This window comes from Amblyomma mixtum, chromosome 2, assembly GCF_055824585.1.
Source record: "Amblyomma mixtum isolate Tamu chromosome 2, ASM5582458v1, whole genome shotgun sequence".
Lineage (NCBI taxonomy): Eukaryota > Metazoa > Arthropoda > Arachnida > Ixodida > Ixodidae > Amblyomma > Amblyomma mixtum.
Window position 1 is genome coordinate 278898329 of NC_143013.1, and position 16437 is coordinate 278914765.

General features: G+C 49.3%; 1 protein-coding gene and 1 non-coding gene across 2 annotated transcripts; one reads left to right on the plus strand and one right to left on the minus strand.

Moving 5' to 3' along the window:
- Window positions 1-7641: 7641 nt before the first annotated feature.
- Window positions 7642-9576, plus strand: LOC149364107 (uncharacterized). The gene has a single exon (XM_089568637.1). It carries the CDS (start codon window positions 7642-7644, stop codon window positions 9574-9576), a length of 1935 nt encoding a protein of 644 aa, XP_089424763.1.
- Window positions 9577-15695: 6119 nt separating this feature from the next.
- Window positions 15696-15767, minus strand: TRNAP-CGG (transfer RNA proline (anticodon CGG)). Its single transcript has one exon. It is a non-coding gene; the product is annotated as a tRNA-Pro (tRNA).
- Window positions 15768-16437: the final 670 nt, after the last annotated feature.

A 16437-nucleotide genomic window follows, 5' to 3' on the forward strand; every position in this document is an offset into this window, starting at 1 on the left:
TAATACCCTACCACTGTATACCAATGACATTTTAGATTATAACGATAACGAATTTTCAAAAACTCCCGCAGGCAATGGGAATTCCGCCACATATCCCTGGAGAAGCAACAGCGACGAATCTTCAAAGACAAGAGCCTGCGCTTTCTCAGGCTCCGGGCCAGGTCTTGGAGTCAAAGTCGATGGCTCTCGTGGAGATCCCTACACTGACAGCACCAGAGGCGGCCGAAGAGCCTGAGAAGACAGGACGCGATGTCGCCCAAGGGGACGCCAGGATGGCTTCCGAAAACATTGCGGTACGAGACTCTTCGGGCACTCTGCGGAATTGAATGTATTGAGAATTTACTTAACGCCCGGGACTCCAGAACGATTCAGGCTATGTGGTAAGCCGTAGTATAGGGCTGCGGATAATTTCGATCATCTTGGACTCCTAAACGCCCACTGACATTAAACAGTACACGGACTTTTAGATTTCGTGTGTATAAGGCCAGCCTTGAGCGCTTCTTGGATCAATGCCACAGTCGCCTCACGTCTGCAATATCGTCTCGAAAGGAAAAGAAACGAAGCCCAATCTGGAATACCTACGAAGCTTGTCGTTTGGCGTCGAACCGAATGACGAATAACATCTCTATCAGCTCTCTATCAGCTAACGTCACGGATGACGTATCGGAGGAGGGGCGAAGGTCTTGGCTTGGCATGGTTGGCAAAACACAGTTGCTGGGGTAGTGGCGTAGTGGGTTAGGTCTCGAGTATTAACAGTGTACTGTGTTTTCCTGCATGCCGTCGAGTTGTACCGCGATAGAATGTGCTAATCCATCGAAGAACTCCAGCGGAATATTATCACGGCAGTGGTCGCAATATGAAGGCTACCTTCAGCACGAACGCGGGTAGTTCCAGTGCAGGATCGCCGGAGACGCGGCGGCGGAACTTCTTCTCGAAGATGTAAAGTAAACGCTGCGACTAACGAAGACAAATGCAGAGCACAAAGGAAAGGACTTGAGTCCTCGTTCATCGCGCCGTTATGATTACATTTTAAGCATGAGCCAACAGCCCAAGCAAGAGTTTTACATTCTTCTGCTCAAGCGCCTCCTGGCATTCCCTTCTCCTTAAAACAAAGGAAACGCAACACACACAAGAACGACAGGCGCTGGAGCAAGTGCACACAAAGATAAGAAAAAGCGGGAAAGAACTATTGTCCGTTCTCGTTCAAAACACGGTTTCATACTGTGTAAAGCGTACGCGACCTCTGAGCAGGGCGGTCGACGGCACGGCTGCTTTGGACCATCCGGGAACACTTCTTAGTTAACGTCACATATTCTTCGCAAGACTTTCAAAGTCTAAAACACCGGCTAAGTAGCTTTTTAGGCAAGCCCTCGCGTCGCATGGGAGTCGATACCCAAACTTGGCTGTCGCAGTTGCAGAGCTCTTCCCTGTGACGGTGGTTGTAGCGGTGTGTATCTTTGCCTCTCGATATACAGGCGTGCTATAGCTGGTGAGCCTGCTCAGCTTGCTCGGCGAACTGTTCAGCGTTCAGAGCCAGTTGTTTGTCGCTAGGGGATGGGAGCATTGCGTCTAGCATCGTCCGAACGACCCTGCCGTAATAGAGAAGGCGAAACAGCTAGGTGAAACGCATTGTTTCCTGGAGGGCCGTATTGTACGCGATTGTGACGTACGAGAGTCGGGGGCAGAGCTTGGAGGTACAGAGGGGAGCTTCAACTAACGTTTACAGATATGGCTTGAAAGTCATCTCCGCGAGCACCACCTGGAAATATACTGCTTCCGTTTTCCGAATAGTGAAAAGCGGAGAAAAATTGATTTTGGAGCCGTGCGAAGGGCAAAGTGAGGCCGAGTCAAGCGCATGTATACAGGGTGATTCACTTCAGACTCTACACAGCAGTTTTTAAAAATAGGCTTTTTGCATCAGAAGAGCGAAGTTTTTGGCATAGAATTGTCACCGATGCAGTACATCAGAATACAGCTAAGGCGTGCTGACTAACAGGCTGGTTACCTAATATTGAGTCGATAACTTTTTAACTATTATACTTTTAGGCTCCTTAATTATTGACAGCTACCTAGACGTGTAGGCCACCGTAGTATCCATATCACTTTTAGAATTTCGAAAATGCGGTTGCCTGCGCTGCTGTGGCCTAACAAATATTGGCAACATCGGGCCAAAATACATGCGATTTCGAGATGCTTGCAGGCAAAGCAACCTCTCCACTGAGCGTAACTCGCCGAAATAGCCAAATTTTTTGGCCTCAGCGCCTAGCGTAACCGCGTTTCCGAAATTCTAAAAACTGATAATTACTCACGGTGGGCTACACGCCTCTCATTAACTGAGGTGCCTAACAGTAATAAGTAAAAAGTTAACTATTCGTAGCCTACTAGTGAGAACGCCTTAGCTGCATCCTGATGTGCTTCACCACTGAAAATGTTATGCCGAGAAAAGCGCTGTTCTGACTCAAAAAGTCTATTTTAGGAACTGTATAAAGTATTAGGTCAAACACACTGTATGCGGCGTGCATTTGATTGTAAGCAGATTTTCCGCACATGCTCATACGCTCACATATGTTCGGGTGAACAAGCAAGCACTCAATTTTCTTTATTATCCTCCCGAACCAATTATACAGTAATCATGAAAGATCTGGCGCTTGGGGGCTTGAATGCTGTGCGATCGCTGAAGGAACTGGACGAACTTCGTACTAGGCATTCAGTTTATTCTAGTGCATCAGATCATGTTCAAGAAGCTAGCTTCAGTCACGAGACGGCTCGCAATGGCATGCGAGCGGCTTCTTCGCTCACAAGGAATCTTAACCTATAGCGCTTTTGAGCGCCGTCATGTCCAAGCCGAAAAGCAATTTTGCTTCCTTCATTTAGGTGCATTCTTGAATATTGCATTGTTCTGAGTTAGCATTGTTTAATGTGATATAAAACGCTCTTAATTACCCCGCTATTGCGCATGCAGCTGGTTCTACTAATGCGCATCGCATTCGTCGTTCCGCACTCTTACCCCGTGTGGTATACGTTGTAGTAAGGATATCTTGTGTTTGTCAGGCATAATGTAATGTAAACGAGACAAGCTAGAAATGCCTATTCGAGAGAGAGAGAAAAACTTTATCATGGCAAGTGGGTTTAGACCCCCCTTGGGTCCCTGGACCACCGCACGGTCCCACTCTACGTCGTAACGTTCATGCGGTGTTTGTCCATGACGTCGGCACCCCGAAGCACCGCAGCAAGCTGCGATGGCGGGTCCGGAGACGAGAGCACGACCTCCCAGTCCTCCCAACTTGATAACGCGGGCTGTCCCTGCGGGGGAGGATCAGCAGGGCAGCCGAAAAGGATGTGGGAGAGTGTGGCGTGAGGGTCGCCGCACAGGGTGCATGCAGGGGAGGTGCCACAGTAGAGAGATAGCAGCTGAGGGGATGAGAGAGAGCGGGTCTGGAGGCGTCTCCAGAGGATCTGTTGGGAATGGGTAAGGGAGGGGTGTGGAGGAGGGTAAGTCCGACGGTCCAAGCGGGGCATTTGCGTGAGCTCTGCAAAGGTGTGCGCCCGCTCTCTCGAGAAACCTGGACCGAGGCCGTCCTGAGCCCGGCAAATCAAACCTCGGGCCAATTTATCGGCAGCCTCGTTTCCTGGATTCCCAGAGTGAGCCGGCACCCACTGGAGCTCTACCCTGCGTGGTAAGTTTTTGGAGGGGGTGTTCAACAACTTCCAAGCAGAGGCGTGAATCCTGCCTCTCGCGAAGTTGAACAGAGCCGTTTTGGAGTCGCTAAAGATGTAGTTTGCATTGGAATGTACAAGGGCTAGGGCGATGGCGGTTTCCTCTGCCTCCTCAGACGTACAGCCCGAGGGAAGGCGGTGTGTGAGGGGCTGTGCTAGGGCTGGATTGTAACCAACTGCTACAGCTTCATGAGTTGTGCACGCGGCGTCTACCCAAATGGCGTCCTGGGCTTGTCCGTAATACTTGTGTAGGGCCTTAGCGCGAGCCATGCGGCGAGGGATGTGGTACTGGGGATGAATGTTCCGGGGAAGGGGTTTCACAACGAGGGGGGTATGAATGTGTCGAGGAATGGCTATAAGGGATGTCTGATTAGCGGGAATGTTGATGCGAAGGGAAGCGAGGATATGCCTGCCAGTTGCGCTCGCGGCAAGTCTTAGATACTGTGTCTGAAGGTGCGCGTCTACTAGTTCCTGAATGGTGTTATGCATGCCTAATGCAAGGAGCTTGGCTGTGCTAGTGCTGCGGGGTAGGTTTAAGGCTGCCTTGGTTGCTAGACGAATCATGGCGTTCACTCGCTCTGTTTCTATGCTGTTCAGCTTAAGATATGGGGTGGCGTATAAAATGCGGCTAAGTGTAAAAGCATGCACGACTTTCATGCTATCCGCTTCGTCTAAACCTTTGTGCAGGGAGGATACGCGGCGTAGAAGTTGCAACACGGATTGCGTGGAGGCCTTGAGTGTTTTAAGGGTATGATCGTTGCGTCCATGCCATAATATCATCATGCCGTAATATCATCCATGCCGTCCATGCCGTAATATCATCAGCGTACAAGGTATGCCTTAGGTGTGGGATGAGAGCGAGTTTATGAGCTAGGGGGATGAGAGCAATATTAAATAGAAGGGGGGAGAGGACCGCGCCTTGGGGTGTTCCAAGCTCGCCGAGTGTATAAGGTGGTGTGCTCAGCTCAGCTATGTGCAGGGAGGCAGTGCGGCCCGAGAGAAAGGCGCGAACGTAGTTGTAGGTATTTGAGCCTACCTGTAGTGCCTGTAGTTCTCGCAAAATGGCATCGTGTCGAATCCTGTCAAATGCCTTTGTGAGGTCAACCGCCAGAATAGCTTTAGTGAGGTGGGGGATCGTGTCATCAAGCACGTCATGTGTAATTTGTAGTAGGGCATCCTGTGCTGATAGATGCGCACGAAAGCCCACCATGCTGTGCGGAAAAAGGTGGTTGTCTTCCATGTAAGTCGGGCAAGAATTGTGTGTTCGAATGCCTTGCCGAGACAAGATGTCAGAGAAATTGGTCGGATAGTCTCTATGTTGATGGGTTTGTGGGAGCGCAATAACTCAGCCAAGCATGACACTCGTGCGTACGCTGTTGTCTTCGCTCACGAGCGCCCACACTTTGTTAAGGCTCGGCAGTCGCTTTTGTGAAGGGCCTTTATAAAGCAGTACCATGTGCACAGGTATGATATAATCTCCTTATTGGCATGCCCTTTCATTGCGAGGCCCCTAATTTTCAAGCGGTTGGTGGGATTTCGGTGCCTGACGCAATCTACGGGCCAGGCCTGTTCTGTCTGTATTGGTGCACGAAAATATCTAAGAAATGCACATATTCCTGGTCAATTAGGTCTGGGTACTGAAGCGATACGTACTTGGGCCTTATCTTAGTATCGCTAATGCACGATTTCAGGCGGAAAATTCACATCGTCGTACAGCTTCGCGACGCTCCGCACAGCAGACAGCTTTTGCCAACCAAGTCGGCTTCCTTTCGGCGCGCCCACTTGCACACGTGCTCCTTGTGACGTCACATTCGTGGCAAACAGAGAACGGTGTATTGCTTTACGATTATGGCATTCCAGGCGTCTATTGCACTAAGCATGTCGCGACAGGGACGAAAAAATTTGGACAACAAGCGTAAGGTGCATTAACAACTAGAACGCTAACAACTAACACCAACACGGCGCACTAATAAGGCCACTGCTGCATGATACGAAATAATGTCCTTTTTTTTTTCCTTCTTTCACATTAGACGCGTGTTCCGCTCTTGGTGTCAGCTGTCGAACCAATCGACGCTGGTCAGCGACAGCGAGGAACATACATAGCATTTATGGGTTATAGGCTTAGGTGGAAAGATGACCGTTACTTCAAAGGCTCTGCACCGCTGCAGTTGTGCTCCTAGGCGCTATACTCCGGTACCGCTTTCTGCGGCTGTGCAGTGGAAGCAACAAGCGCGAGGCTTCCACAAACGTGCCGTTCTCAAGCGCTTGCGGACGAAAGTCGGAGGTCTGTAAGTTCGCGCCGCGCACTCGTAGCTTCCACTGCATTGCCACAGAAAGCTGTCCCCAAGTATAGTATGCTTTTCTTGATAAAAGTGTAATATTTGGCGACGCATTCGGTGAAAGAAATAAGAACAGATTATTTCCCTTCGTTCCGGAAGCCGAGGGACCCGAGCAGGAGCGTTCACGCTTCCCGAAGGTCCTAACTCAACCTCCTATTGGTTTATTTGTTTCAGATGCCAGCTTTCTAAAATTCCTCAAAATACACCGTATTATATACCATACCTTCTTTATATTCTCCGCGAAGGATCTGGTGATGGTATTAGGGCGCTCGGCTACTGAGCCGGAGTTTCCAGGTTCGGTCCCGACCGCGGCGGCAGCGTTTCGATGGAGGCGAAACGTAAAAGGCGCCCGTGTGCTGTGCGTTGTCAGTTGGTCGAAACGATCCGCAGGTGGTCGAAATTATTCCGAAGCCCTCCACTACGGCATCTTTTCCTTCCTTTCTTATCTCAGTCACTCCTTTAACACTTCACTTAAGACGTGGTTTAGGTGCCCACCGATATATGCGAGACAGATACTGCGCCATTTCCTTTCCCAAAAACCAACCAACCAACCAACAAATGATATTAGACGTAAGGGGGACTTGTATACGTCATTCGCGTAAATATATGCCTTGCAGGTTTTGGTTCGTGGTACATTCTAAACATAGAACGCATGCCGGCCTGGTTTCGTGTGAAGACAGAGGGCCTTTCCTGTCCTAGTCAGTAAATCGATGCAGTTATGGCCAGCATTAAACCACATTTTGAAGCGAAAAGCTTCACTAGGCTAGTCAACACCGAGGCTACCGTCGGCCCCATCGTCAGAAAAAGCCACAGGTGCGCATGCGCGAACTGCGTGACGTCACAGGAGAGGCGTATGCCGCCGCGGCTCCGCCGGTTGACCTTTAGCTGCTACCGCGCACTTCTGCGCATGCGCGTCTGGGGTCGGAGCTGCTGTGACTCTGTCGGTATATACGTAGCAGCGCTCTGAGGGGAGCGCAGGCGTCCATGGAAGACGATGCTCATGTGGTGGCGTGGAAATTGGCCGAGAAGCAGCGAATAAATGCGATATCCCCTCGCATACCGTTTGTACAAATTTGGCGGCTTCTCAATTGTGGAAACGGACAGTTTGGCATAAAAGGACCAGTGGTTAACGTTCCCGTTGAAACTGATGTAATGCTAAAGAAGTTGCCCCTTGACACCGAAGTCGATAAAACCATAGTGGTAAATTTGAAAAGGAGGCTGTTTTCCAAGACAATCTACCTCGCTAATGCGATGTCTCGCGATATGCTAGGACCATGGGTCGAGCTATTTAGAGAGTCCCCGTTATACAGGCATTATGGCATAAAGATAGACGACAAACGTCTACAAAAGTTGTACGCTTCAGTACGAGAGCCAAACGAGAAGGAAAACGTCAAGCTAAGCCATAGCATCGCCGAAGCTTTTCGCTTCTGATATCCGGGCTTAACTGAGCTATGCCCCAGCCAATTTTTTCGTCTTATATTTCCAATCAGAGGTGGCCAACAGTGTATACGGGTCAGTTTGATAAATAAAAGTTCGTGCATTATCGCAGGTGAATCAAGAACGCGTTCTGGGCCCCGCACCCGCGATGGAGGAAGCTACCAGGGAGGGCGAGCTCTGGTCACTGGCCGCCATCGCTTTCGCCGCCACCGCCGCTGTCCTCGTCGTTTTCTACGTCGTCCAGTCGACCTTCAAGCGGCAGGTGTGCACCATGGGAGCCTGCGAGTCGTTCTCCAAGCTGCTCAGCGAGTCCGTCAATGCATCCGTCAACCCGTGCGACAGCCTCGGCAGACACGTCTGCGACGGCTGGCGCGCCACGAACGTCCTCTCGGTGCAGGAGGTCATCTACCAGACGGCGCTCGAGGCCATCGTGAAGTCCATGACCAAGGCCGTCATCCCCGAGAAACGCCAGAACGCCGGCGAGCAGACTGCGGCGCTCTTCCAGTCCTGCTACGCTTCCGAAGATCGTTTGGACGTGGAAGAGACCTCACTGGTAAGGGAGTACCTCACCCAAGCCGGCGTGACCTGGCCGTGGGTGCCCGCTCAGCCGGACGTGCTGGAAACGAGCATGTTTCTTGCCTTCGAGTTGGGCTGGCCAGCGGTCCTGGACTTCAAGCTAGAGCGCGACTCGTCCGCAACTACCGTGGTCATCGACCCCGCAAGGAGCTTCACGTACGTTCTCAGGGCGGAGTTGCAGCTGTCGACCGAAGAAGCCTGGAAGAGGTACTTCGACGCACTCGTCCTGCTCTTCTCGGCAGGCGAAGGCAGTACGGCCGTGACCTACAGCGACGTGCATGACGCCGATCTCCTCATGAGAAAGCGACTGAAGGATGCCATAGCGCGCAACTGGACGAGGCTCGAGATGAACAACTTGTATCCGGGCGGCGAGGCTTGGGCCAATGCCCTCGCTAAGCGGAACATCACTGGTAGCCTTCGCCTGATGTCAAGTAGCTCTTCCTTTGTGCCTGAGTTTATAGAGCTCTGGAAAGAGTACGGCGAGGTCAGAATGCACCTTTACGTCTCCTGGTGCGCCGTGCGGTACGTGGCACGGTTCTGCAACAGGAAGCTGCTATTTACCAACGTCGGCCAGAGGCGTTATTCGACGAGCACTTCAATGAAGTCGTGCCTCCTGTTTACATATGGCATCGTAGGGGACGCTGTGTTGGTACCATACAACGCTAAGGTTCTCCGGTCTGGCGTGCGCTCTGACGTCGCCAAGCTCGTGATGGCCGTGCGCAAGGCGTTCACGCAGCGCTTCCACAAGGATCCCTTGTTTTCCACGGACATGGCCATGATCACCGAGTGGGCGTCCGTGCGCGGCGTGTTCAAAGCGTTCGACTACCGCTTCGAGCACGACCTGAGTCTGCCATTCAGGGGATACCAAGATTTTACGACGTCGTTCGTGCGCAACTGGAGGCACCTGTCTAGCTCCCGCTACCTGACTGACACCGAACCCGTAGACCACTACGCTCTCGACACCATCATGAACGGCGACCTTTACACCATCCTGAAGAGCTCCAGGGACTTCGCGCTACTGCCGTTGGCGCTGACGTTCCCTATGTACGACGAGGACATGTCTATCGCCATCAAGTACGGCACGTTGGGCACATTACTGGCTCGCGCATCAGCTGAGATCGCGTTGAACCACTACGCTTCGCGCACGACATCGAAGGAGCGGCTGGTCGAGGCCGAAGAGTGCTTCGCCAAGGACGCTCGAACCATGTCCACCGCGCCGCGAGACGACGTCATGCTGGAAGCTGCCGCTCTGGAGGCCGCGCTGGACGCCTTCGAGGAGGCTGTGGAGGGCACGAGGAGAGGTCAAGATGGCCTCGGAGTCTACTCCGCCGTCGAGGCCTTCTTCCTCTCGTGGTGCTTCACGAAGTGCGCCGCACCGGCCACCACTCGCTCGGCCGATGTCGATCCCTGCTCCGCTCCTCTACGCCACGTGCAGAGGTTCTCGGATGCCTTCGGCTGTCAGCCAGAGACGTCGCTGAATCCTCTGAACAAGTGCCTTGTTTTTTAATGCGCCTCTTGGTTGCCCCTGCCGGACGGAGCATCACGCGGCCCGCTTCAAGCGCTGAATATTTTGCAGTATTCGTTCTTCAGAGATATATACATTTTTATACCGCTGTGCTATACAACTTTGGTCTACAATATTTCTGAACAGTCTGAATGAACATATACTTTATTGGCTATGAATGGTGAAAGTGGACTCCATGGAACCTAATAGTTCGAAAGGCGCAGCGGCCTAGGCAAATGTTTGTTTGAGATGTTTCAACATCTCAAACAAACAGAATGCTGCAAGATAGGGCGTTACACGAGTGCGGCAGCCTTTTGCTGTGTACTTCGCCATCAGCTTCGTTCTGCCGCTACTGCTTATGTGTACATTTTTTTCATGTATGAATCGATTGTGTCTGTTTACTAGCTACAACTTTACCTGAAAACTCACTCAGTAAGCGTCGTAGCAGCTATTACCATGTTTCGCTACAAGGTACCCGAACCAAGTGTTCAGCAGCGCTGCTTGCCTTTGTGTCGGACCTCGTGGAGAACATCTGTAATGTTCGGACTGGCGTATTTGTATAGATGCTCCCAGAATGTAATGACCATGTTTATTGTGTAGCTTCTGTTTTTTAGAACGCGCGGCAATGCAAATGCTGCAGTCGCAATTCTTCTGGATGTGCAGTGGCAATTTTCGCGTGGTCTTAGAAACTCTGATGGTTGTTGCAGGAGGATTTTGTATTGTGCGTGCCACTGAAAAGCCATTTCAGCATTGATGTGGGGCATCAATGTGCTTCGACATGGAGACTGAACCCTACGAAGCAAGTGCTGCAGCCCGAGTAAACGCGGAACATTACAACAATGTCAATTTTTTTTCTTTTGGGTCGAATGTTGACGTATTGTTCCGAATATTTTTTTCTAACGTTTCCGAAATGTTTTATGCAGACTTTGGAAACAACAAATTCAACTTTATCATCTTGTAAGTGCATGCAAGCCCAATTAATCCCAATCTGCTGCTGTAGAAAGCAGTGCGAAAAGTTCTGGGACACAGTGCTTGAAATGTACTTCCATGTTTTTTATATTTGTGATTTCACAAATATTACGTCTGGAAAGCAATATTGCAGCAACGTTAGTTTGAACGTTATATGTCTACGATGCAAATAAGTTTTTAACATAACATTTAGAGCGCTGCATGTAACATAACTTCATTATAAATACATTATTTTAGTGTTCGGATCTAACTGGGAGGTGAGGCCGCTTCAGGGTGACCACGTGGTTAAAAAATTGGCAGTGGTTTAGCTTCGGTTAAACCTGGAGGATTGCGAAAGCAACCAGGAGAGAGTCGATGGAGAGCGCGCGGCAGCGGCGGCGGCCTCAGCACGCTAGCTGTGTAGGGTTCAGATTAAGGACAACGCAACGAGCTATGGAAAAGAAACTGATAGGTGTAATGTTAAGAGACCGGAATCCGGCAGAATGGACGAAGGAACAAACGCGGATTAATGACGTCGTAGTCGAAATCAAGAGGGAGAAATGGGCTTGCGCAGGGCATGTAATGCGAAGGCAAGATAACCGCTGGTCCTTAGGGTAACGGAATGGATTCCGAGAGAATGCAAGCGTAGCAGAGGGCGGAAGAAAGTTAGGTGGGCGGATGAGATTAAGAAGTTCGTGGGGATACGGTGGCCGCAACCGGCAAAGGACAGGGTTAATTGGAGAAGCCGTTTCACTGCAGTGGGCGTAGTCAGGCTGATGATGATGATGACTTGGTACGAAATTTTGTACGCGCTTGTAAAAAAATTAACTGTTGGTGTTGTGCGAGTTGGCTTTCTTGCGGCCTAATTAGAGAGAAAATGTTTGTGTTGAATCGATGTGACGTGCATGCAGAACGTGAAAGGGTTAAAGTCTACACCCATCACAACTCTTGTAGCGAGATCTTCGCCATCTTATTTTGGTAAAGTGTAATATGCGGGAAAGCGCGCGTGCCGAATTTCGCTTGGGACTCCTGGAGGGGGGCCGAGTCGAGGTGCGATCGGCAGGGCATGCGATCGTGTAAACATATCTTGCCTATTGCATGGCGTACCGTGCCCGTGGAAACGGCAGGTGTGACGATGATCGGAGAGTCCCTTTCGCAAGGCCAAAAGATAGCCTGACCGCATAGTTTCGCTTTCTGAGCTTAGCCGCTTGCCTGCGGTGACGGAGGCCATCGGCCGCGCATAGGCCAGCCAGCCGAACCCAGCTGCGCGCCGCCTTCGGACGCCGATTGACACGTCGCTGGTCACATCCATATGTGTCGACCATTTACTCAGCTGATGACAGAATGCACAATGTCGCGACTAGTATCCTTTGTTTTCCACGAGCCTATCTTTTTTTTCGGTTTCATTTACGAAATTACTCTTTCTTCCCTTCGTGCGTGATGTCAAAACTATGGTTGGGGCTAGTTGTTGTGGGTGCTGCAATCTTTGCGACTTGGCGTGTAAAGTCTTTTGTAAACCGTTGCGTTCTTACAAGGCTGCTGGCATTATAGGAATCCCGTTTGCGTTCTGTCTTTTTGTTTGATGCATTTTTTTCTCATTAGATACTTGTGCTCCTCTTTCAGTTTGTCACTATGTAAACCCGCCAGTGTTTCGGACATGTGTTTCGCGTGGAGAGCGCCGACTTAGAGGCTCGTATACCTATGGAAAGTGTTCTAAACTTGCGTGAAGGCTTTCTTGCGCACTTTGTTTTGCAACTCTCATCTACAGCGCGCACTGTCATGATTGCACAGTGCTTTCTCTTTGACAGCGATAGCGGAACAAAAGACTTTCTTTGTGCTAAAAGAACGTTGCCATTGCTTTCGGCGTAGTACGTCATTACCAAAAATCTCCTTGCAAGGCAAGAAGTACAGAAGGCTGCTTTCTTTATCCCGGCTGCGTGCCGACCTGCAAACGTACAGTAATACCGCATTTTCTGGACTATAGTCCCAACTCGGTGCATAATCGGCCGAGATTAATTTGTTGTTGTTGTTGTTGTTAGTGGCTATTTATTGTTAAGGTAAATAAAATAAATATTGAAGGAATTTAGGCTGAAAACCTTTTCATGCTGTCAGCTGATGTTTCAGGGAAGCAGTATAGACTTCTTTCAGAACTTTCAGGGAGGCTGCACACACCTTGTACTTTTTTCATCGACGTCACTATCTTTCTTTGCTGCTTAGTTCGACTTTACTGCTTCGCACTCTCCACTAAACTGAGCTCTGATGGTGCCGAGAAGGCCCTCTGTCCTTTCGTAGCCGTTGCAGCTGTTCTTCAAGAAGCACTACGATGCCTTTCGCGTCATTCATCACGATTTTTCGCACGTGCTCACAAATCCAAGCACTGAAATGCAGCCACTTCAGTGCCGCCAGCACCATTTGCTTGCGTGTCGGTGCTGAGAATGGTCAAATGTCGTAGCCGCAGTCGGTTCCCGATTTTTTTTTTACTTCGACAGCCACGCCAGGCTTCTTCGCCTCTGGCAAAAAGATCTTAAAATATTAAATTGTGCATAGTATGTACCCATAGATAGTCCGCACCACGTGAAATATCAGCTTTGAAATATGTATACTCCACGGATTATAATCCATAAAATATGGTATACTCTGCAGCAATCACGTTTAAGAACACTGTTTTCACGCGCGCAAGTAATTAGTGTTCGCTCTCCGTTTAATAATTAATCGTAATGTATTTTAATTTTACGCGAAGTAAAGTACAGGCATTTTTCTTCCTCATTAAACGACACGCGCGCGCCACGTAATTAGGTTTTTCAATTTTCAGCGCTGTGTGTGTCTCTTCTTCCTGTGTCCTTGTCTTTTGCGCTGTTTGAAGGAATCATGACTGTAGAGTGATCGACTGCATTGAGCGGTAAGAAGGTGAATCTCAGTGGAATATTAGAGTACGAAGCACATCCCTGGACGCCAGGACAGGGGACAGCTGAATAGAGACAGCACGGAAAAACGCACCTGCAGAGAACAATTGCGAGGAACAGTGAAGCGAGTTTTCATGGGCCTTAGCTGTGGCTCAGTGCCTGTGTCATACTGCTGCTGAACTCGGTTTAGAATCCGGCAGTGGCGTGCGCATTTCAATGGAGAAGGAAAGCGGAATAAACGCCAGTGTGGTGATACTTGGGTGCACTTGAAAGAACACAAGGTGTTTTAAATTAAACCGCAGCCCTTCACTGCGGGGTGCCTCTTAGCTCGAAGTGTTGCCATGACATTTTGAAAATAAATAAATAAATAAATAAATAAATAAATAAATAAATAAATAAATAAATAAATAAATAAATAAATAAAAAAGGAAGCAATCAGACAAGCAATCTATAGACCAATGGGTCAGCTAATTAGTAACCGTAAATTGCTCAATAATTGATCAGGGAATCAACAGTGATTTATTGTGCAATAAATATTACTTAAAATAATTGCACATTAATAGACCATTCAACCAATAAATTAAACAGTTAATAAACCAACCGATTAATTGTCTAAATAACGGCCGAATTTCGCTGGAGGCGAAATTCTAGAGGCCCGTGTACTGCGCGATGTCAGTGCACATTAAAGAACCGCTGGTGGTCAGAATTTCCGGATCCCTTCACTACGGCGTCCCTCGTAGCCTTAGTCGCTTTGGGACTTTAAACCCCCATAAACCATAAACCACAACTGAATATTCAATTAATAACCAGTCAAATCAGGGAAAATACGGAGCTACAAGTAATTACGCTCACTGTGCGAAATGCATTCGGGTCTTCTAAAAGCCCCCTGCCCATATGCTTTTGCAGCGGCTTTTCATGTACACCGAATTTGTTGCCTTCCCTGCCGCATTTGGCACGCCTACTTGGTCACGGCCTCGGCGCAGAAAGAGCGCCGTCGAAAGCTCGAATGAGACGGGAGGACCGCGGCGTGATGCACTTCTCGCCTCTCATCTCTAAAGAGACACTCACCGGGTTCTGAAGCGTCTCCGAAGGCACGCCCCAGTTTTACATCGAAAGAGCCTTCCCACGTCAGCGTCACCTAGCTGTTTTGCCTCCCAAATGCAAGTGTACTTATCACGTTACGAACTTGAACTCGCATAATGTTATGACAATTTTTCGACAAGTTCACACAAGAGTGCGCCGGTGCCGATGACGTCATTCCTGCGGCGGCGACGGAGACTTAGCATTTTGAGACGGTCATGCCTATTTAGGTAGCATGTCTGAAAGGTTTTCCTTCTACGACGTGAAGGCCTCGATCTGTCCCATTTCGGTAAGGAGAGATAAGCGTGTTCATGGAAGGGAACTATAGCGCTTTGTTGTAGTTTTCTGAGCAGAACGAGATGGCAAGCACCGCGATTATTTTTCACCAAGAAACCTATCTAACTGATGATGCGAGAGGTGAAAGAGCACATTTTCAGTGACACAACCTTACGAGCAATGATAACGTTTTTTTTTTATGCACTTTGCCAAAGGTGATACTTCGTCGAAGGAACCGCCTGCCCGCGCCGCTAGCGCCCAGCAGCACTTGAACCTCAACCCAAACATTCAAACTGATCAATAGAGCTCGCTTTGGTACAAAACGCTTTTTTTGGGCTAGTTGTCACTGTCTTCCTAAATCCATGTTTACTATCAAAATGCGATACCAAAGCGAGAAGGTCCCTAACTTTTGATCACGGCAAAGTTGGCTCGTAACATGGTTAGGATAATTTCACTTTTAATTTCACTCTGCGCCGCCGCGGTGGCTCAGTGGCTATGGTGCTCGGCTGCTGACCCAAAAGACGCGGGTTCGATCCCGGCCGCGGCGGCTAGAATTTCTTTGGAGGAGAAATTCTAGAGGCTCGTGTACTGTGCGATGTCAGTGCACGTTAAAGAACCCCAGGTGGTCGAAATTTCCGGAGCCCTTCACTACGGCGTCTCTCATAGCCTTAGTCGCTTTGGGACGTTAAACCCCACAAAACCAAACCAACTTTTTTTTTCTCTCGGCAGGAAAAATGACCTTTCTTTCAGGGTATTCTGACGGAAGATCAGGGTGTCAAACCATATTTACGGGGTCATAAGGGAGAGGAAAACACGCCCCTAAGGAATAAAAGAGAAAATATAAGAGAGATACGGATTGAGGTTGCGATAAAAACTGAAGCTACGTAATACAAAAAAGAAATGAAAAATAAAAGCGGGCTCGTCCGGGATTTGAACCCGGGACCTCTCGCACCCGAAGCGAGAATCATACCCCTAGACCAACGAGCCAGAGCTGCGGGTGGGCGCTGGCGATTTGCAGTCTAGAACATTTCAATGGCCGTTCTTTGTGTTGATCATTGTTGTACTAGTATTAGCAGTAGACCGCTTAACCGTAATGTGGTAAACACGTTATTCACATGGAGAATGGTGCCGTGGAAGACGGAGGAGGAAGTTTGCACTGATGTCACTCATGACGTCACTGCAACGTGCTGTATCAACACACCACGCTGAGTGGTCTGAATACATTGCCGTCACATGCTAGAGCGTGAATGCTCTCACTCGTAGCTCCTCCCACTCCAGTGACGGCCTCTCGAAACACACGCATGGACTTTGTCTTCAGAACAAGGCATTGGTTTAACACCTTGATCACCTCTCCTGCAACTTCTCAGATCACAAGGCTTCATACGTCACTATCAAGGACTGGGAGAGAAGTGTCACTTGAAGAGTGAGTATGTCTGAAAAAACAAAAAAAAAACAAAAGAACAGTTCCTGATCTCAAACTATTTGCCTCAATATATCGCGAAATGAAGATACCTCCCCAGTTGCCGCTCAATCTCGTGTTACACAATGACAACCATCCTATGAGTTTTAAATTAAAATGTGTCGTTGGTCATAAAATTCCCCCATTGGCTGGAGGGGGAGGGGGGGGGGGGAGTGACGTCATCAGACCAGAGCATTC

What these genes read in the sequence shown, in the direction of transcription:
- LOC149364107 (XM_089568637.1), top strand. Translation starts at nt 7,642, where the DNA reads ATGGAGGAAGCTACCAGGGAGGGCGAGCTCTGGTCACTGGCCGCCATC.